At 42.9% G+C, this 16,754-nt stretch overlaps 1 protein-coding gene and 2 long non-coding RNA genes across 4 annotated transcripts in view; 2 read left to right on the top strand and 1 right to left on the bottom strand.

Moving 5' to 3' along the window:
- Positions 1–10,485, top strand: part of LOC115898337 — a 129,789-nt gene extending 119,304 nt beyond the window's left edge. The window contains exons 3-4 of the long non-coding RNA XR_004058050.1: positions 9,462–9,576; positions 10,120–10,485. This is a non-coding gene — a long non-coding RNA (uncharacterized LOC115898337). The remainder of the gene's footprint in view (positions 1–9,461; positions 9,577–10,119) is intronic.
- On the bottom strand, positions 1,953–3,084 carry LOC104674927 (olfactory receptor 10AC1). The gene has a single exon (XM_010379406.2). The coding sequence runs from the start codon at positions 2,988–2,990 to the stop codon at positions 2,013–2,015; it is 978 nt and encodes a 325-aa protein (XP_010377708.2). The 5' UTR covers positions 2,991–3,084; the 3' UTR covers positions 1,953–2,012.
- A 471-nt stretch (positions 10,486–10,956) lies between the features above and the next one.
- LOC115898338 lies at positions 10,957–16,349 on the top strand. Of its 2 annotated transcripts, none has more exons than XR_004058052.1 (3): positions 10,957–11,075; positions 14,029–14,153; positions 16,197–16,349. It is a non-coding gene; the product is annotated as an uncharacterized LOC115898338 (long non-coding RNA). The 2 variants fall into 2 exon arrangements; XR_004058051.1 differs by having other exon boundaries at positions 10,963–11,075; positions 14,066–14,153.
- The last annotated feature ends 405 nt before the right edge of the window (positions 16,350–16,754 follow it).

Below are 16,754 nucleotides of genomic sequence, written 5' to 3'. Positions count from 1 at the left end.
CTGCCTCACTCCTCCTTTCCCTTCTGCATCCCAGAGACACCTCTGGCTAAGAACCTTGCATTCTTATCTGCGGACTTTTGCCACAATCCTTTACCAGCCCCATCATCTTTACTCTGTCTTCCAGTGCTATTGTCAGTTCACCTTCCTAGTGTATCACTCTGTTAGTATTATGCTTCTTTCCCCCAAACCAAGAGAAAGAAAGCCAAAATGCAATTCAAAGTCCCCTGCGTATCTTCCCAAAGTCACTGTCCATTAGTGTTACCATATCAGTTACCTGAGAAAAGCATCAGTCATTCTAATAGCGAGTTTATATGCTCATTACCTCTACAAAGCATCTTTCACATCACGTCCCAAAAAAGTGGCTCCTTATGGGAGAGAGTGTCTAGAAAATCCTGTGGCCCAGACCTTCTATCATCTGACTTTCTGCATTCACAGACATTAATTACCCAGAGTCAAATTAGTGAATAGGTCTTTCAGTTGACTTCCAGACGATTTAAGTCAAGGCAAATCAACCACTGTCTCCAAGTCATTTCAGATAACCTAGCCTCATCCAGCAAACCTTCCCCATTAATGCCACCTATGTCAATTCCCCATTTGACATTCCTCATGCATTTAGTTGGCACTAGATTATTGACACATATTTCCTCTTGTACCCTTTTCAGTGATCCTATGTATCCTTGCATGTTCCATCTTAAGAGATCAGAGAGCAGGAAGGAACCTTACAGATCATGGAGTCTTGCCCTCATTTTACAGTTGAGGTCACAGGCTGGAGAGGCAAAGGAAGGAATGGCCCAAGGCCATGGACCTCAGCAACTCTCAAGTCTCCTGGAGTCTCCTTTCCTGTACTCCCTTTCCTGTTAGCCTTCCTCTGGGCTCTAGCTGGGACCTCTTTTCTTGTCCCTGTATACAATTTCCCAGGTGATATTGCCCACCTTTAAGGTCTCAGCAGCCAACTATAATTCCAAATCTATCCCCCCTCTTTAATCTCTCTCCTGAGTTCTGGATGGGTGTGTCTGCCTCCTCAAGCAGCATCTTCACTGCTTTGTCTTAGCAGCATTTCAACTGGACATGTTCAAAACAGAACCTACCACCACTCCTTTCTCCCCACTTGCTCCTGCTCCTGTATTCTCAGCAACAGCACCACCATCCACCAAATAACTTAGATTAGAAGTGATCCTTAACTCCTCTTTCTTCCTCACCCCCATTCCAATCAAGGGCCTGTAGCGTCCACTTCCAGCACATCTCTGGACTCTTTCCATGTGGCTTGATCCCCTGTGCTGACACCCTGGTCCAGGTTCCACCACCTCTCTCGGACTATGCCAACAGTTTCCTAAACAGGTCTTCACCTCTCCGGTCCATGTGCCACCCTGCAGCCTCAGTGACCATGCAATGGAGGCAGGCCATCACAGCCCTCCCTGAATACAGATTCCTCAGCTGTGTCCAAGGTCCTTCCCAACATGCCCCAGCCCCTGTGAAGCGCTTTTGCTTGGAGCATTCTGCCTCCTTCTCTTCACCTGGTTAACCCCTACTTATCTTACAGTTCTCCGGGTAGCTGTCTTTCTCCCTAAAATACTTCCCCTGACTCCCCTCAGCTCTCAAAAAGTCTAGCATGGATAACGTGTCTTATGAACCACTCCACCCATCTCTGGTTTACTCCTCACATCTGGCCTTCTCACCTATGGGTCTAGGAGCCTCATGAGGCCAGAAGCTGTGCCGTCTTTATCACCACCAGCCCCGCACCTTGCACGGGCTCCAACACACAGGAAGAAACTCAACAAGTATTTAGGGAGCCACTAAACCCAGGTCTAGGGTTCTAGGCCACAGTGTCTTGGCAATTCAAAGGAAGAGTGGAGGATGGGGCAACAGCTGGGAGGCTGTCCTTGTGACATTTCCGAGCTCTTTCCTGAATACAGTCTTTGAGTCCCGTTGGTGGCTTTCCCCATGCAGACCCCTCTTGATGGAGAAAACTCTACAGAGTGGAGCCGCCCCCTCTGCCTGGTCCGGGCCTGTATTCAGAGCTCGCGCAGATCCCTGCTTGGGGCTTGGCCTGGCCGCTGGCGCCCCAGCACCCTGCGCAGGGCGGCGGTGATCTCGCGGTTGCGCAGGCTGTAGATGAGCGGGTACAGCAGCGGCGTGACGTTGGTGTAGACCAGCGCCAGGGTGCGGTCCAGGCGCGGGGAGTAGCTGGCCCTGGGCCGCACGTACATGAAGGTGGCGCAGCCGTAGTGCAGGAAGGTGACTGTCAGATGCAAGGCGCAGGTGGAGGAGGCCTTGCCCCGGCCTTCGCGGCAGCGCAGGCGGCGCAGGGCGGCGGCGATGGCGCCGTAGGAAGCCAGGATGAGCACTGAGGGCAGCAGCAGCAGCACCAGGCAGGCGCCCAGCAGGGGCAGCTCGTCGGCATAACTCCGCGTGCAGGCCAGGTGCAGCAGCGCCGTGATGTCGCAGAAGAAGTGCACCAGCAGGCAGGAGCCACAGAAAGGCAGGTGGAAGATGGCCACCGTGAGCCCCACGGACACCGCCAGTCCCCCGAGGCAGCAGGCCAGAGCCAGTCGCGCGCACAGCCCGGGGGTCACCACTACCGCGTAGCGCAGCGGGTGGCAGATGGCCACGTAGCGGTCATAGGCCATGGCGGCCAGCAGGAAGCACTCGGCCCCGCCCAGAGCCACAAACATCTGCATCTGAAAGGCGCAGCCCAGGAAGGAGATGGGGCTGCCCCTGCGGTGGCCCGGAGTGCTCAGGTCGACCAGGGAGCGGGGCACGACCACGAGCGTGTAGCAGAGCTCGATGGCTGACAGCTGGCACAGGAAGAGCAGCATGGGCTGCCGGCTGGGCATCGAGGCCACGGCCACCAGGATGAGTAGGTTCCCGCCCAGGGTGGCCAGGTGCACCCCCAGCAGCAAAAGGAAGAGCACGGGTCTCAGGTGCGGGAACTCGGAGAAGCCTTGAAGGAGAAAGTCGCAGGGCACGGTGGCATTGCTGGGGCTGTCCATGCACGAGCCCGCCCACAGGCACCTGCGGGAGAGAGTCACAGGAGTGGAGAGCTTGTCGGGTACGCATGTTCTGGCCCTGCGTGTGGAGGAGGAGTCGGGTGGAAGGTAGAGGCTGGACCAGGAATGGCGGCTGCAGAGAGGTCGCAAAAGTTCGTGGGTCCATTCCCAGTCCACCACCACACTCCTTCTCACAAGGAAGTCTTAGGGACTTGTTCAGAAAAATAGTGCAGTTTTTGCTGCCTCCTGGACAAGAATTCCTATAGCTGCTTTCTCAACATGCTCTTTCAAAAGAAGCCTGCATTTTAACTCCTTTCCTTGCAATCATCACTCCTGACCTCTACTGACAAAGAATTCATGTGCCTCTATAGTCCAGTTATTATTTTGTGAGTCCTGTAGGGCTGTGAGTATTGTGTCTGCTGCAGCCTGAGACATTTCCTTCCCCATGGCAGGAAATGTATTTAGTTTCCGCTTCTGTCTCCTCCTGCCTGCCCTATTCGGTCATTTCTCAGTTGCCTTCTGTGGTGTATCACAGAATCACAAAAACATAATGCAGGTGAGGGCCTTAGGGATCATCTCATGTAGCTTCATAATTTTAAGGAGAAAAATAAAGTTCGGGTTGGCGAGAAAGGGGATTGTCGAAGGACGTATTGCTCACAGGAAGTTAGGAACAGAATCTGCATTCTGAGGCTGAATCTAGAACTTTCTATGACCCAGGTCCTGAAAAACGGTCACTCAGGTCAAGGCAATCCATATTTATTTAGTTTTAAGTAGAGACCCAGATCTGTGCCAGGCTCTGGGGCAGGCACTAAGGCAGCAGAACACACTTTGTGAGAAGACTTCCCTGGGGGCATCAGGAACGACATGTCCCTAACATTTTTATTAATGCTTTGTCAACATGAGAAAAGGTGACGTGTATTTGTTCTAACTTGACTTTTAGTTAGCAGTACATTCCAAATTAGCCATCGGAACACAGTCTCATTCTAAGCATTATACGGTGACTCATTTGCAAGTAACATTTGGAAACCAGTGACAGTGTACAGGTCAGCTGCATTTCTCATAATCTTCCCGGATGAAGAACCAGGAGGTAGAAAGAGATTTGAGGCCATGCAAGCTGAAGGAGGAGGTTTAATTTTTCCAATAGATACTAATGAGCTATCTCTTTTATTAATTTTTAATTTTAAGTGTAAGCTCAACTATTTGCTCTTAAAATCACGGCTAATCAATGTTGGAAGTGGAATTTCTTCATAGTTGTTATATCCTAGAGTAAAAGAGTAATAAAGCTGGGTCAAAGGGCAACAGGAAAATCAGATGAAAGAACTGGAAGGAATGCAAAGAGTTGGGCTCTTGCTATCTAATACTTTTCTTTTCTTTTCTTTTTGAGACAAGGTCTTAGACTGTTGCCCAGGCTGGAGTGCGATGGCACTATGATGGCTCACTGCAGCCTCGAACCCCCCGGGCTAAAGGAATCCTCCCACTCCGGTCTCCTGAGTAGCTGGGACTACAGGCACACACCACCATGCCCAGCTAACACGATGGGGTTTCACCCTCTTGCCCATACTGGTCTCAAACTACTGAGCTCAAGCAATCCATCTGCCTTGGCCTCGTAAAGTGCTGGGATTACAGATGTGAGGCAACATGCCCTGCAAAATACCTGTTTTTGAGAGGAGAATTCTAAGGGTTTTTATTTCTCTGTGTCACCCTGTGCTCTTCCTCATGGTATCTGAGGGCAGCACTTTCAAATGGATGTTTTCCATTTGAAAGAAGAAGTCTTCCACTAGAAAGAAGACTTTCTAATGGAAGAGCAGGGTTGGGTTTTGGGTAGGTCTGAGGGAGGTGGATTCATTTCTCATCTGTTTTAGATCATTCACTTTTCAGTTTTTGGCCACCCTTCATGCTATTGAGCAAATGTAACACACCTGTGTTACGTGCCTCCTCTTCACCAATTGTTGTTTGCTATGAACACGAGAGAGAGGCCTGGCTGTCTTGGAGGTTTCCTGAAGTGCCAGTACAGCTCTCTTCTCTCCGCCTCTGCTCTGTCCTCTACTTCTTCCTCTCCATCTCCTTAGAGAAGTGTGATGAGTACAGGGGAGTGCATAAGAAAAGAAACAGAAAATTGCAGTTCTTCCTCCATGTTCATACCACACAGAAATGTAGATGACAAGCAAGGCCCGTTGATGGCACCAATACCTAGCAGCTCAAGGTACATCATGTTTTAAAAACACTCATGTGGAAGTTAAAACAAGTTGATCTCAGAAGAAGTTAAAAGCAGAAAAGAGGATAGTAGAGGCTGGGAATGGTAGGGGGAGGGGGGCTAGGGACAGATCATTTGTTAAAGGATACAAAATTACAGCTAGATAGAATTTCTTATGTTCTATAGCATTGGAGGATGACTGTGATTAACAATTTTATATAGTTTCAAATAGTTGGAAGGAGGATATTGAATGTTTGCAATGCAAAGAAATGATACATGCTTGAGATGATGGATATACAATATCACTATACATTGTACTTTTCAAAACGTCACTAAGTTCTCCATAAATATGTGTAATTATTATTTGTTAACTACACGATAAAATTTAAAAAATCAAGGTGCTGTAAAGCAAGTCAAAGTGGCTAATGAAATGGAAAAGAGACTAAGGGGTGTTTTTGCTCTTAGAGTTTTTAAGAGGAATTGTCACAAATTCTAGGAATATATGTTCAAGAATCTTTTCTCTGGGAGAGGGAGGGAGAACAGATACTTTCAAAGCTTCAGTGATTCAAATCCAACTCTACCCTTGCAGGAGAAGCTACAGAGAGAGAAGGAAACACCACAAGGCCTGCCTAAGCCACCTTCCTCCCCCAGAGAGAGGGCAGATGTTCTCAGTCTTCTGAGTGACAAATAACATCAGCTATAACAGCTAACATTTAAGAGAGTGCCAGGCAATGCTCACAAGGCCTTTGCAAATTTAATTTACTTATTCTTAGTGACAGCGCAATAAGGTAAGTGGACTCTCTGCATACCCACGTTATAGATGAGGAAATTGAGGCCTAAGGAAATGAAACATCATGTAGCTAATGAATGGTATAGCCAGATTTATACCCAAGCAATCTAGTCCCCAATAGTGCATAGTCTTATCCATATATAGTTGCCCTTATTTATACTTTTTCCAAAACATCATTCCCTCATGAGACATATCTTACCCTTTTTTTCATATCTCCCACCTTCTGCAGAAGAGAAATTACCCACAGTCTGTAGGCATTTCTGTCCTCAGATTTCCCTTTGTTGACATTTTTCTTGAGGACATGTAGATGTGAGCAGCAATGCAGATAATCTAAGATAGCAAATCTAAAAATAATTTCTCCTTAGCTTTGACATTCATTGCTGCTGTTGTTATTGTTCCGGCAGATTCACTTTTTTAATTGGATAAGACTCCATGGAGCACCCACAGAGTCATGGCTGGCTGGTTGCCCAGGACATCTGGATGTGGCTGAGAGCCTCGCTGGGCTGGAGATGCAGATCTGGGATTTGATTTTTTGCTGTATAGAATAATTAAAATTATCTGCAATCATGATGTTTTTAATCGACCATTTCAACAGTTAGTGGAAGCACCCCTAATGGGTGGATGTGAGATGGGAGATGTGAGACCAGACCAGTCAGCCCCTTTGAGGTTTTGAGGATTCCATAGAATGCTGAACTGGAATGGAGCTTAAAGGTCAAACATTCTAGGCCTTCATGTGAGGTCCAGAGATGTCACTAATCAGACTTGGATCTCACCATGGTCTTTTAGCAGCAAAACTGGATTAGAGCCTGGTTCTCATACCTCTGGCTGAATGGTTCTATTTCTGTAAGAATTGTCTTCCAGAGTAGACCTGAGCTTACTGATCTAGTATTGTAGTTTACAAAAGCACCAAAGGAGAGGTCACAGCAGAATTTTATCATTGTCCTATAATATTTTAGGATAAAATTGTATCATTTCCCTGATCTTGTAAGAAGTTAAACTTAGAAGATTATGAATATGCCTGGATTTCTTAGCCTCATTTAATAACTCTTCATGGGCTTCGGGTCTATGAATTTACATAAGTTATTCTGGAACCCATTTTTATCCAGTGCTTCCTTTTAGGAATAACACACTGTACATTCATTTATTTATTTTTTAATTTTGTTTAGCCTTAGTCCTTAGTGAAGTAAAAGGAGTCTCCATAGTTTATATTTCTGCTTTGTTGTTTTCTGAATACTTGATTTGGGGAAGGGGCAAGGTAATAAACTCTTCCAAAGCCTCAGACTCCTCACTGATTCAATGGGGTCAAAAGAGAGGCTCGATGATGATTCCATGGAAATAACATGTCCACATTTCTGGTACAGACCTGATACATAGTAGGTGCACAAAAACACTGAAAGCATTTGTGCTTTTATCGTTTATTACTTGACAGGCTTAGGTCATATTTTCTCTGAGTATTCATCCTCCCACTGTGGAACTCTCTGTCAGTGTGCTGTTTCAGGGGATTTCCTAATGACTTTTCTCTTTCTGAGGTGCAAGAAGCAAAGTGAGTGTATTCTGGGTGTGGGAACCTTATGGGGAGATGAGTAGACATAGATGTAGGGAAGTCTGTCTGTCTGACTATCTGTCTGTCTATCTTCTATCTATCCCCCTATTTCTATTCTTTCTACTTTTTTATCCTCTTACACTTCCTACTGTCTTTCTGAGACTGTACAGGCTGTGGAAGAATTCATCACTAGATTAAAATCCTGGCTTAATCACTTATGTGCCACATTGACTTTCATTGATGTACTCAATTTCCCTGATCCTCAGTCTCTATATCTAAATGGAGATAATGACGCCTAATTGCTGTGAGAATCAGGCATATTATAAAGAAAGCCCATTACACAGTGCCAGGCACAAAGAAGCTAACAAAAGGTGGTTTCTAATCATTTCATGTGACAACTCTCACTTCTACAATGTCATGTCAGACTTTGTGCTCCCTTTGCATAGTAGCTGACAACTGCAATTACTGTAATGCCTCCTTTCCCTACATCATACAGGCCTTTTCCTTGGTTTATGACAGATAACCTGAAAATCATTAATTTATATATATTTGCATTATATATGTTAAATTCAAATTTATTTTATAAAATAAAATATTTTGAAATAAAACTCATTTACTGTTCTTTTTTTTTTTTTTTTTTTTTTTTTTTTTTTGGCTGTCATGCAAACTTCCACATATTTTAGTGGTTTTTTTCCCTCATCAATTTGGTAATTCCTTTACTGAAAGGAGCTAAATGTCATCTCTGGATTTATTGATTTCATTGTGTTGTCCCTCCCCAAGCTTTTATGATCTCAGCCTCCATCCCTGGGATATGTGTTATTTGCCTGCATGGTGTTTCTGTCTTGTGAGCCAGTTCCTTTTACATGATAAAGCCGCCTACTGAATCTGTGATGACTAAATTTGGTATGAGATCTTGTCAAGGTCTTTTGCAAGTCTAAATAAAAGAGACCCTCTCTTAGTTTCTTGTTGGCTTCTTTCTCTCTCAAAAGCATTTAACAATTAACAGATTCAATAGGGAATGTTTCCCTCACACAAACATTCTTGCTTTCCCCCCTTTATGGTGTTTTCTGAAGTGTTTAGTGATTCTGCATGTTATACAAATGAGATATCCTGGGTAGTTGTGGCATCGGCCCTGGAGCCCTTCTTTAACATGATGGTTATATGGTCAGTCTTTTAGTCTGCTAGTTCTGGGTCAATATGCGACCTTTGTTTTTGCCTTTTGAACAACATGTTCCCCTCAAGCTTCCAGACAAGTCATAATTACCAGTCCCGACAATACGACAATACGTGTACCTGTGTTTAGACCTCCTGAATAGTTGCCACTGTTAGTTCTCTTTTCTGCAAAGTCGATGGTGGGATCAGGGCTTGGAGGAAAGCATCATTTCAGGCTCCCTGCTTTCTTTCATTTTCATCTGGAGAAGAGCTTTGATCCAGGAAAATCTAGGAGTCCTGCTGATATTAGAGCTGACTTTGATGCTTTAAAAAAAAAATTCCCTACTTCAATGAGGCAGCACCCGTTTTAACTAATGTCTGTCACTCAGGCTTCTGCCAGAGGACGAGGGATAAGCTTCAAAAATGAGGACTTTAATGTTCCACATCAAAATTATCTGGTGGAGAGACTGTCCCAGTTCTGGTGCTGTGAAGGTCAACTTCATCACACACAAATGTATGATATTGTACTTTCACATTCTGAAAACGACCCTAGGCCTGAGGATTAGTTACTTTATCTACTTGAAAAATATTAGTGTTTAATAGGGAAGCTAGTTTGTTTTCAAAATTTGTTTCTAAAAATAACTATCATTTTCCATGAAGTTGGTTGTAGTAGGCTTGAACATACTTTAAACTTCTGAACATCATTTCATGCTACAAAACAGCAAGAGATCTCCCTCAAAAACCCAGCAAGACCCTCCTTCTAAAAGATGCTTTTCTGTTTCTTGCTGACCATAGACTGAGAGCTGGAATGAAGTACCAGGGCAAGGGAGCTGCTTGGATGAGGAAACCAAGGCTATCTCAGCACTGCCAAGATGTTTTCATGATTCATCAAAATGTAAAAGAAAACACGGTGAGAAAAACACTGTTGATCTCCCAGGCAAGTCACTTTCCAGGAGTGTGGCTGATTATTTTCCAATGCTGCATCAGAAAGTTGCAGGCCCCTTGGAAAATCTGTCACCCCTGAGAGTGATGCGAGTGATTTTGTGATTTTGGCTTCGGGGGTTCTTTACAATGGGACCATTTCCCTGCCATCCAATTGCCTGCCTTAGGGTTTCCAGAATAGATCCCTGTGGTTGCTGATAAACAGCAGTAAGTGACTAAATGATTCAGGAGGCCCGAGGCTGGGCTTTGAGGGGGCCCAGTCTCTTCAGTGGGGAGTCTTCTCAGTGGTGGACCCTGTTATTGATGTGGTCTGGGGCCTGGGGATTTTGTTCTTTGACGAAGGAATGTTGAGGTAATACATGGAGCCTTTCCTTCCTAGGCTTTGTCTGAGGTCAAATATTTGTTCTCCCATGGAACTGAAAAATAATCAAGGATATCATCTTCTTAAATATTCTCTATTCTGCTTCTAAGAGTTGAAGAAATAATATTTTCCTCAATTCTATTTTTACAGATTATTCTATGGAAACAACACATCACTGGATGCCTCTCACCATGCAATCCTCTGTGCACTTGAGAAGAAGACAAGACTTTCCTATTTTTAGATGGGAAAGCTGAGGCAAAACGGATGCACTTGGGCAAAATCATTTGATAAAAATGGAAGCAGAACCTCCAAGTCCTGGCATCGGTAGCTGCCTCATGTTCCTCCCACCTCACTCCACCTCAGTGTACCCGCGACTGGAGGTGCCACAGGCTGGAGCACACAAAACACTGTGTGCTTCGTGATTTCTGATGTGGGGCGCCAGATCCGGTGGAAGGAAGGTGGCTGCGTGGGAACAGATGCTCGTGTCACAAGGAGTTGTCTCTTGTGGGCAAAGCAAGCTAGAAAGTGTTTTGATTTCTTTATTTTCATGCTCTACTCTTGGTGCTTCCTTCTCCTCTGCCCACCAATCCCCCCAGTGCCAGGCTTCTCCTTACCTGGGTGCAGAGAGAGGAACAACTTGGAGGTGGGCGGAGAGGAGACTCAGTTCATGGTACTTGGAGGTGGGAGAGCTCCCAGGCAAAACAGAGAGGAGACTGTGGAGATGCCGTGGGCAGGTGGGGAGGAGAGGGAGAGCTTGAACAGTGAAAAACGAGAGATGGAGAGGCTGGGAGGAGGGTGAGCAGCCAAAGTGGGGATTTCCACAGTAGCTTCTGATGAGCTATGTCTGGTCAGAACTATAACCTTAGCTTGCTTTATTTCCCTGGAGGGGTGGGGAGATAGGAAGGAGAGGAGTACGCTAGTCTCTTCCAAAGGGAGGGCCAGAGCAAAAGCATCCTGTGATTAATTACTCACCACAAAATCCCTCCTCAAGGTTGGAGACCTAGGAGGGGCTTGGCACACAGACAACTCCTCTGCAGCTGTCCAAAGAAAAACAGCTCTTCCCATCTCAAGCTGCCCACCTGCCCAGTGTGCTGTCTGTCCCACAGGTGACACACTTTCCCTAGAGTGCTTCTTGCTTCTCTCATAGCAATTCCCATTTTGCATGCTGGACCAGGCGGCCCCCTCCAGATCCCATGGTGAAGTATCAGGTGCCGACAGGTCTAAGATGTCTTCATTTGTTCAATGGCTAGAGTAGGGAGCTGGCTGTCCAGATGCATGAATGCATTCCCTAACTCTCACATGTGTGCAGGAAACTGCCGTAGGAAGCCTGTACCAGTGGATTGCCATTCGGGCAGATCCCATCAAGTTTGAGAGCTTAAGGCTTGCTTTTGAGTGTCTGATTATGATCCTGCCTGTGTATATTCATGTCAGAATCATAGAACTCTAGAGGTCATCTGTTTTAATTAATTAACTCATTGATTCATTAACAAATGCTTATTGAGTACCTACTATGTGTCAGACTGTGATCTGGATACTGAGGCACAGATCAGTAAGCAAAACAGACCAAAAGCTCTGTCTTCATGAAGCTTATATTCTACAGAGAAGAGATATACCATCATCAAATTAAGTCAATTATGTAGCATATTAGAAAGTGATAAGTCCAGTGGGGAAAAATAAAGGAGGATAATGGGGAATGTGAGGGGCGGCATGCAATTTTAAATAGAATGTTTGAGGAAGGCTTTCACGGGAAAGTGATTATTTGGTACAAAACGTGAAGGAGGTAAAGAGGTGAATTATTTGGCTATGTGGGGGATGGACATTCCAGGCAGAAGAATTAGCTAGTCGAGGCTCTGACCAGGGAGTAGATCTGGCATTTTGTCATCCCAGCGAGGAGGCCAGTGTGGCTCTGGTGGAGTGAGTGAGGATGGAATTGCGGCAGGTGAGTCTAGAAGAGTGATAATGGACAGCCAGTTGGGGGTGCCTTCCAGGTGATTGTGGGAACTTGGCTTTATTCTGAGTGTGATGGGGAGCCACATGGGGCTTTCAGGACATGATGGTTAAAAAAAGGATGATGTTGATTGCTGTGTTGGGAACAGACTGTATGGGACCAGTTAAAAGTGAAGCAGTCAGTCTCACAATAATTCAGGTGAGGGAAAATGTGACTTGAATCAGATTCGCTGTAGAAGTGGTGAGATATAAGTGGATTCTGGATATAATAAAAATATAGAGCCAGCAGGATTGCCTGATGGATTTGCTAAGGAGTGTAAAGAAAGAGAAGAGTCAGAGTGACTTTTTCCCCTGAGCAACAGGAAGTAGAGAGGTATCATTTCCTGAAAGGAGGAAAGCCTCAGGTGGAGAAAGTTTTAGAGGAGGTAAGATCAGTGGTTTAGTGCAAGACATGCTAAGTTTGAGATGTCTATTAGATACCCAAATGGATCTGTCTAATGGGTATTTGGGCAGATCCACTTAGACATCTGTCTCAATGGACATGTGATCTACATGTAGTTCACAGGATAAGTCCAGTGTAGTTCACAGGATAAGTCCAGTCATCAAATGTAGGTGGCATTTAAAGTGATAAAACTGGACTGAGCGCAGTGGCTCACACCTGTAATCCCTGCACTTTGGGAGACCAAGGCAGGTGGATCACTTGAGGTCAGGGGTTTGAGACCAGCCTGGCCAACATGGTGAAGCCCTGTCTCTACTAAAAATGCAAAAAATTAGCCAGGCATGGTGGCACATGCCTGTAATCTCAGCCTTTTGGGAGGCTGAGGCAGGAGAATTGCATGAACCCAGGAGGCAGAGGTTGCAGTGAGGCAAGATCGTGCCACTGCACTCCAGCCTGGGTGACAGAGTTAGACTCTGTCTCAAAAAAAAAGTAAAAATAAATAAAAATAAAAAATAAAGTTATAAAACTGGAGGAGATCACTATGAGACTGAGGATAGCTAGAGAAAGAAGGGGTCCAGAAGGTTATCCCTGCTGTGCTCCAAGGTGCTGAGTTTGGAAAGATAAGACAAAACCAGAAACAGAGACCCTGGGAGAGTCTCTGGTCTCAGTTTTTCCGCTGAGCAAACCATAGGCTTGTGTTCTGCCTATCTCCCACTTTGCACATGTATAGCATTGTAGAATATTTACATGGAAAAGGATTCTATGGTATAGTAGACTGACTTCCCCTATTGATAATAAACAATTATGTCAGTCCCTACACAACTCTATGCTAAAGGTGATGGGGAGGGTTGAATGGTATTCGTATGGGCAGCTGAGGATCCTACTTTTCTCCATCTCCCCAAACCCCTAGAAGAAGGTAAGGGTTGGAACAAACTTCTGGGTTGTAAAATTCTAGAGTTTTATACGGTCTTATCTTACATTTCTTTTTCTTTTTTGGCTGTGTATACTTTCGGAAAGAATTTACCTCGCCTAAGCCTTAGATCACGTGACTAAAATATAAGAATAATGATACCCGCTGTGTCTAATTGGCAGGTTGTTTTGAGGTTTTAAATGAGATCTATTTATGAAAACATGTTGTTAATCCTAAAGCACCACACCAATATTACCTATTATATTGTAGAGCCATGATCAATACAATTTCCAATATAGAAGTCCCTCTCAACTTTTCCTGGGACTGAGCTTTCAGGACGTAGAGTTCCTTCCCCTTCTCATTCTTTTTCTGCACATAGTCTCCCTGTAAAGTGAAAACCAGCTGAGAAAAGATTTGGTCTGGACAGGCCTCCTTGGTGATTAAGAGTCACAAATGTGATGATATCATTCGCAAACAGCAGTGTAGTCATGGTTCAGAATTTTGGAAACAGTGCCAGGAGGATCTTGGACATAATTTTCAGGATGTATAAGCCCTGAACTAAAGCAAAGTTTACCAGTGCCAAGAGTTTGACGTTTTCTTCTTCATGTTTTCTTTGGCTGGAGGCTGGCTTTAGTTCAAGAGAACTGTCAACAAATGGAATTCTCTATTTGGGGCTGGGATTCTTCAGATTGGTGGTACTTCTGTCTCCTCTTGCTGTGAGTTTCCTCAAACTTAGAGTCCTGTGGGATCTGTGTTTAAACAGAGACTGGAAATACTTACATCATCTCCACATTCCTTAGCCATTTGTCACCAGACTGAAGATTGACTGGTGGGATGCCTGCTTCTAGAGAGAAGATACTGCTTTTCTCTGACTCCAGCTGAGAAGAGGTTGGTTAAATTACGAATTTGATGACTATCTGTGAACCTAAGGAGGAAAAGTTAATTTCTTTTGAAGGTTTGAATAATGTTTTAAAACAAATTTATAGAAATATAGATGATGGAAAAAACCAATAGGGTAAACCTAAATTATTAAAAATAAATAATACATAAGGAAATAAACAGCATAGAAAATAAACAAAAAAAAGATTGTTACCAAAAATCGTAAGTTGTTTATTTTTGAAAATTCTAAGAAGGTGGATAAATTTCTGGAATTTTCAATGAGCAAAAAAGTGAAAAGATACAAATGAATAAAAAATGAAAAGGTAGAAATTAAAATAGGTCTAGTAGAGATTAAAAATAATAAAAAAGAATATTATTAAAAAGTATTTGTGGATAAAATAGGCACATATCTGAAGATAAAAGCTGAATGGACCCCATAAAAAGCAGAAAACTTAGAATAATAATCATTAATGACATTAAATTGCTATGAAAAAGATAACATCTCTGCCCTTTTCACTACTCCCATGGAAAATAATTTTACAGGTAGATCTTACCAAAGTTTCAAGAGACACATGATTCCCAAATATTATGTAAGTTTTTTCAGAGAATGAAAAAAAAGAGAAAATATTGACAACTAATTTGATAAAATTTGCATAATTTAGAAAATGCATACACCAATTTTACAGATAAAAACATTTAAAAATATTATCCAACCAGCTTCAACATTTTAAAAAGCAGCATATTTTCACAATTTTCCCAGGAACAGTAAGATAGTTCAACTCCAGAAAATCTAAAACAGAGTCATCTCAATATACATGAAAAAAATGATGAAAATTATTAGAAAGCTAGAAATAGACAGAAATTTTATAATCTAATAAACCATATGTACAAATATTCTACAACAAATTTCATATTTAATGGATAAATCTGAGGCACTTATTTTCAAGTCAGGAACTAGATATATATACTTTGTATAAGTGATACCTATCAGCACAGTACTAACAATTTTAGTCAATACAGTGAAAAAGAAAATAATTGTTATAAATCATACATTGTAATTATTTGCTGATGATATGATCATTTACATTTAAAATGCAAGAGAATTAATGGCAAACTAGTCACACCAATAAGAAAGTTCAGAAAAATTTTCTAGCATAAGATCAACATATAAAAGTAAATAAGGTTTCTCTATATCAACAATATTGTATTAGAAACCATAATAAAAAGAAGCAACACACTCATAAAATATATAGAAATTAATTTTTTAATGCATAGGATTTTAAAAAAGAATTATAAAGCCCTAGTAAAGCACAAGAAAGAAAGTTCAAATAAATGGAGGAATATACTATGTTCATGAATGGGGAGCCTTTATCTTGTAAATCCATCAGTTTTTCTAAGTTTGGAATATGGTTAATGCATTTCCAATAATAACTACAACAAGAATCATGGGGAAAATTCCATATTAATTTAAAATACATAGAAAAAAATAAAGGTCCTACAATAGTTAATACAGATTTTAACTTTTGAATTAAGGTGGAGAGAAGAAAGGATGACTAATCCTTCTAGATATTAACAAATACTGCAAAGCAGCAATTAGTAAAATATATTCATTTTTTGTATAAGAATAAGTAGATATACAGTACGAGATTGTCAGTGCAGAAACAGACTGATACCTCTACATGAACTTGGTAAATGATGGTGATGGCATCATAAATCAGTGGAAAATGCCTTAAGTTTAAAATACATGTTTTATGGAAAGTAGGCTAATCATATGAGAAATAATCAGTTAAATGCTCCAGATATACCACGAAGATATAAAATGCATAGTACTTTTCAAGAAAAATTGATGAATTTGACTCTAAAAATAAATAGTTTGGCTAACACAGGACAACATAAGTCAGAATAATAGTCCAGGAAGTGATACCTATATCATTAATGACAAAAATTCTAGAGTTAAATAAGGAAATATCACTAATTAATTTAAAAATTAGACAAAGGATGCGATTAAACTGTGCAACATGCTTCCCATTCTTGACTGTTTCTATTCCTCAGCTTGTAGCAAGGAGATCGTTAAGCCCCCTGACCGATCGTCACTAACCTTCCTCTAAGATATCTCCTGGGCCCGGCACGGTGACTCAAGCCTGTAATCCCAGCACTTTGGACGGCCGAGACGGGAGGATCACGAGGTCAGGAAATCGAGACCATCCTGGCTAACACGGTGAAACCAGGTGTCTACTAAAAATACAAAAAAAAAAAAAAAAAAGCCGGGCGTGGTGGCTGGAGCCTATAGTCCAAGCTACTTGGGAGGCTGGGGCAGGAGAATGGCGGGAACCCGGGAGGCGGAGCTTGCAGTGGGCCGGAGCTTGCAGTGAGCCGAGATCGCGCCACTGCACTCCAGCCTGGGGGACAGAGCGAGACTCAAAAAAAAAAAAAAAAAAAAAAAAAAAAAAACTCCTGAAACTTTTAACTATAAGCCCTTGTTTATATAGTGAGACTACCCACTTATAATTTCAGCCACTCCACTAGCCCTTCTTCTGACCAGACACTTAGCAACTTTTTCCAATACCAATGTCTGGCCAAACTTCACGTGGGTTCCTATACATGCTTAAT

The sequence above is a fragment of the Rhinopithecus roxellana genome, chromosome 6, assembly GCF_007565055.1.
Source record: "Rhinopithecus roxellana isolate Shanxi Qingling chromosome 6, ASM756505v1, whole genome shotgun sequence".
Taxonomy (NCBI): Eukaryota; Metazoa; Chordata; class Mammalia; order Primates; family Cercopithecidae; genus Rhinopithecus; species Rhinopithecus roxellana.
This window is presented reverse-complemented; position numbering and strand designations above follow the sequence as displayed.

What these genes read in the sequence shown, in the direction of transcription:
- LOC104674927 (XM_010379406.2), bottom strand. Translation starts at nt 2,990, where the DNA reads ATGGACAGCCCCAGCAATGCCACCGTGCCCTGCGACTTTCTCCTTCAA.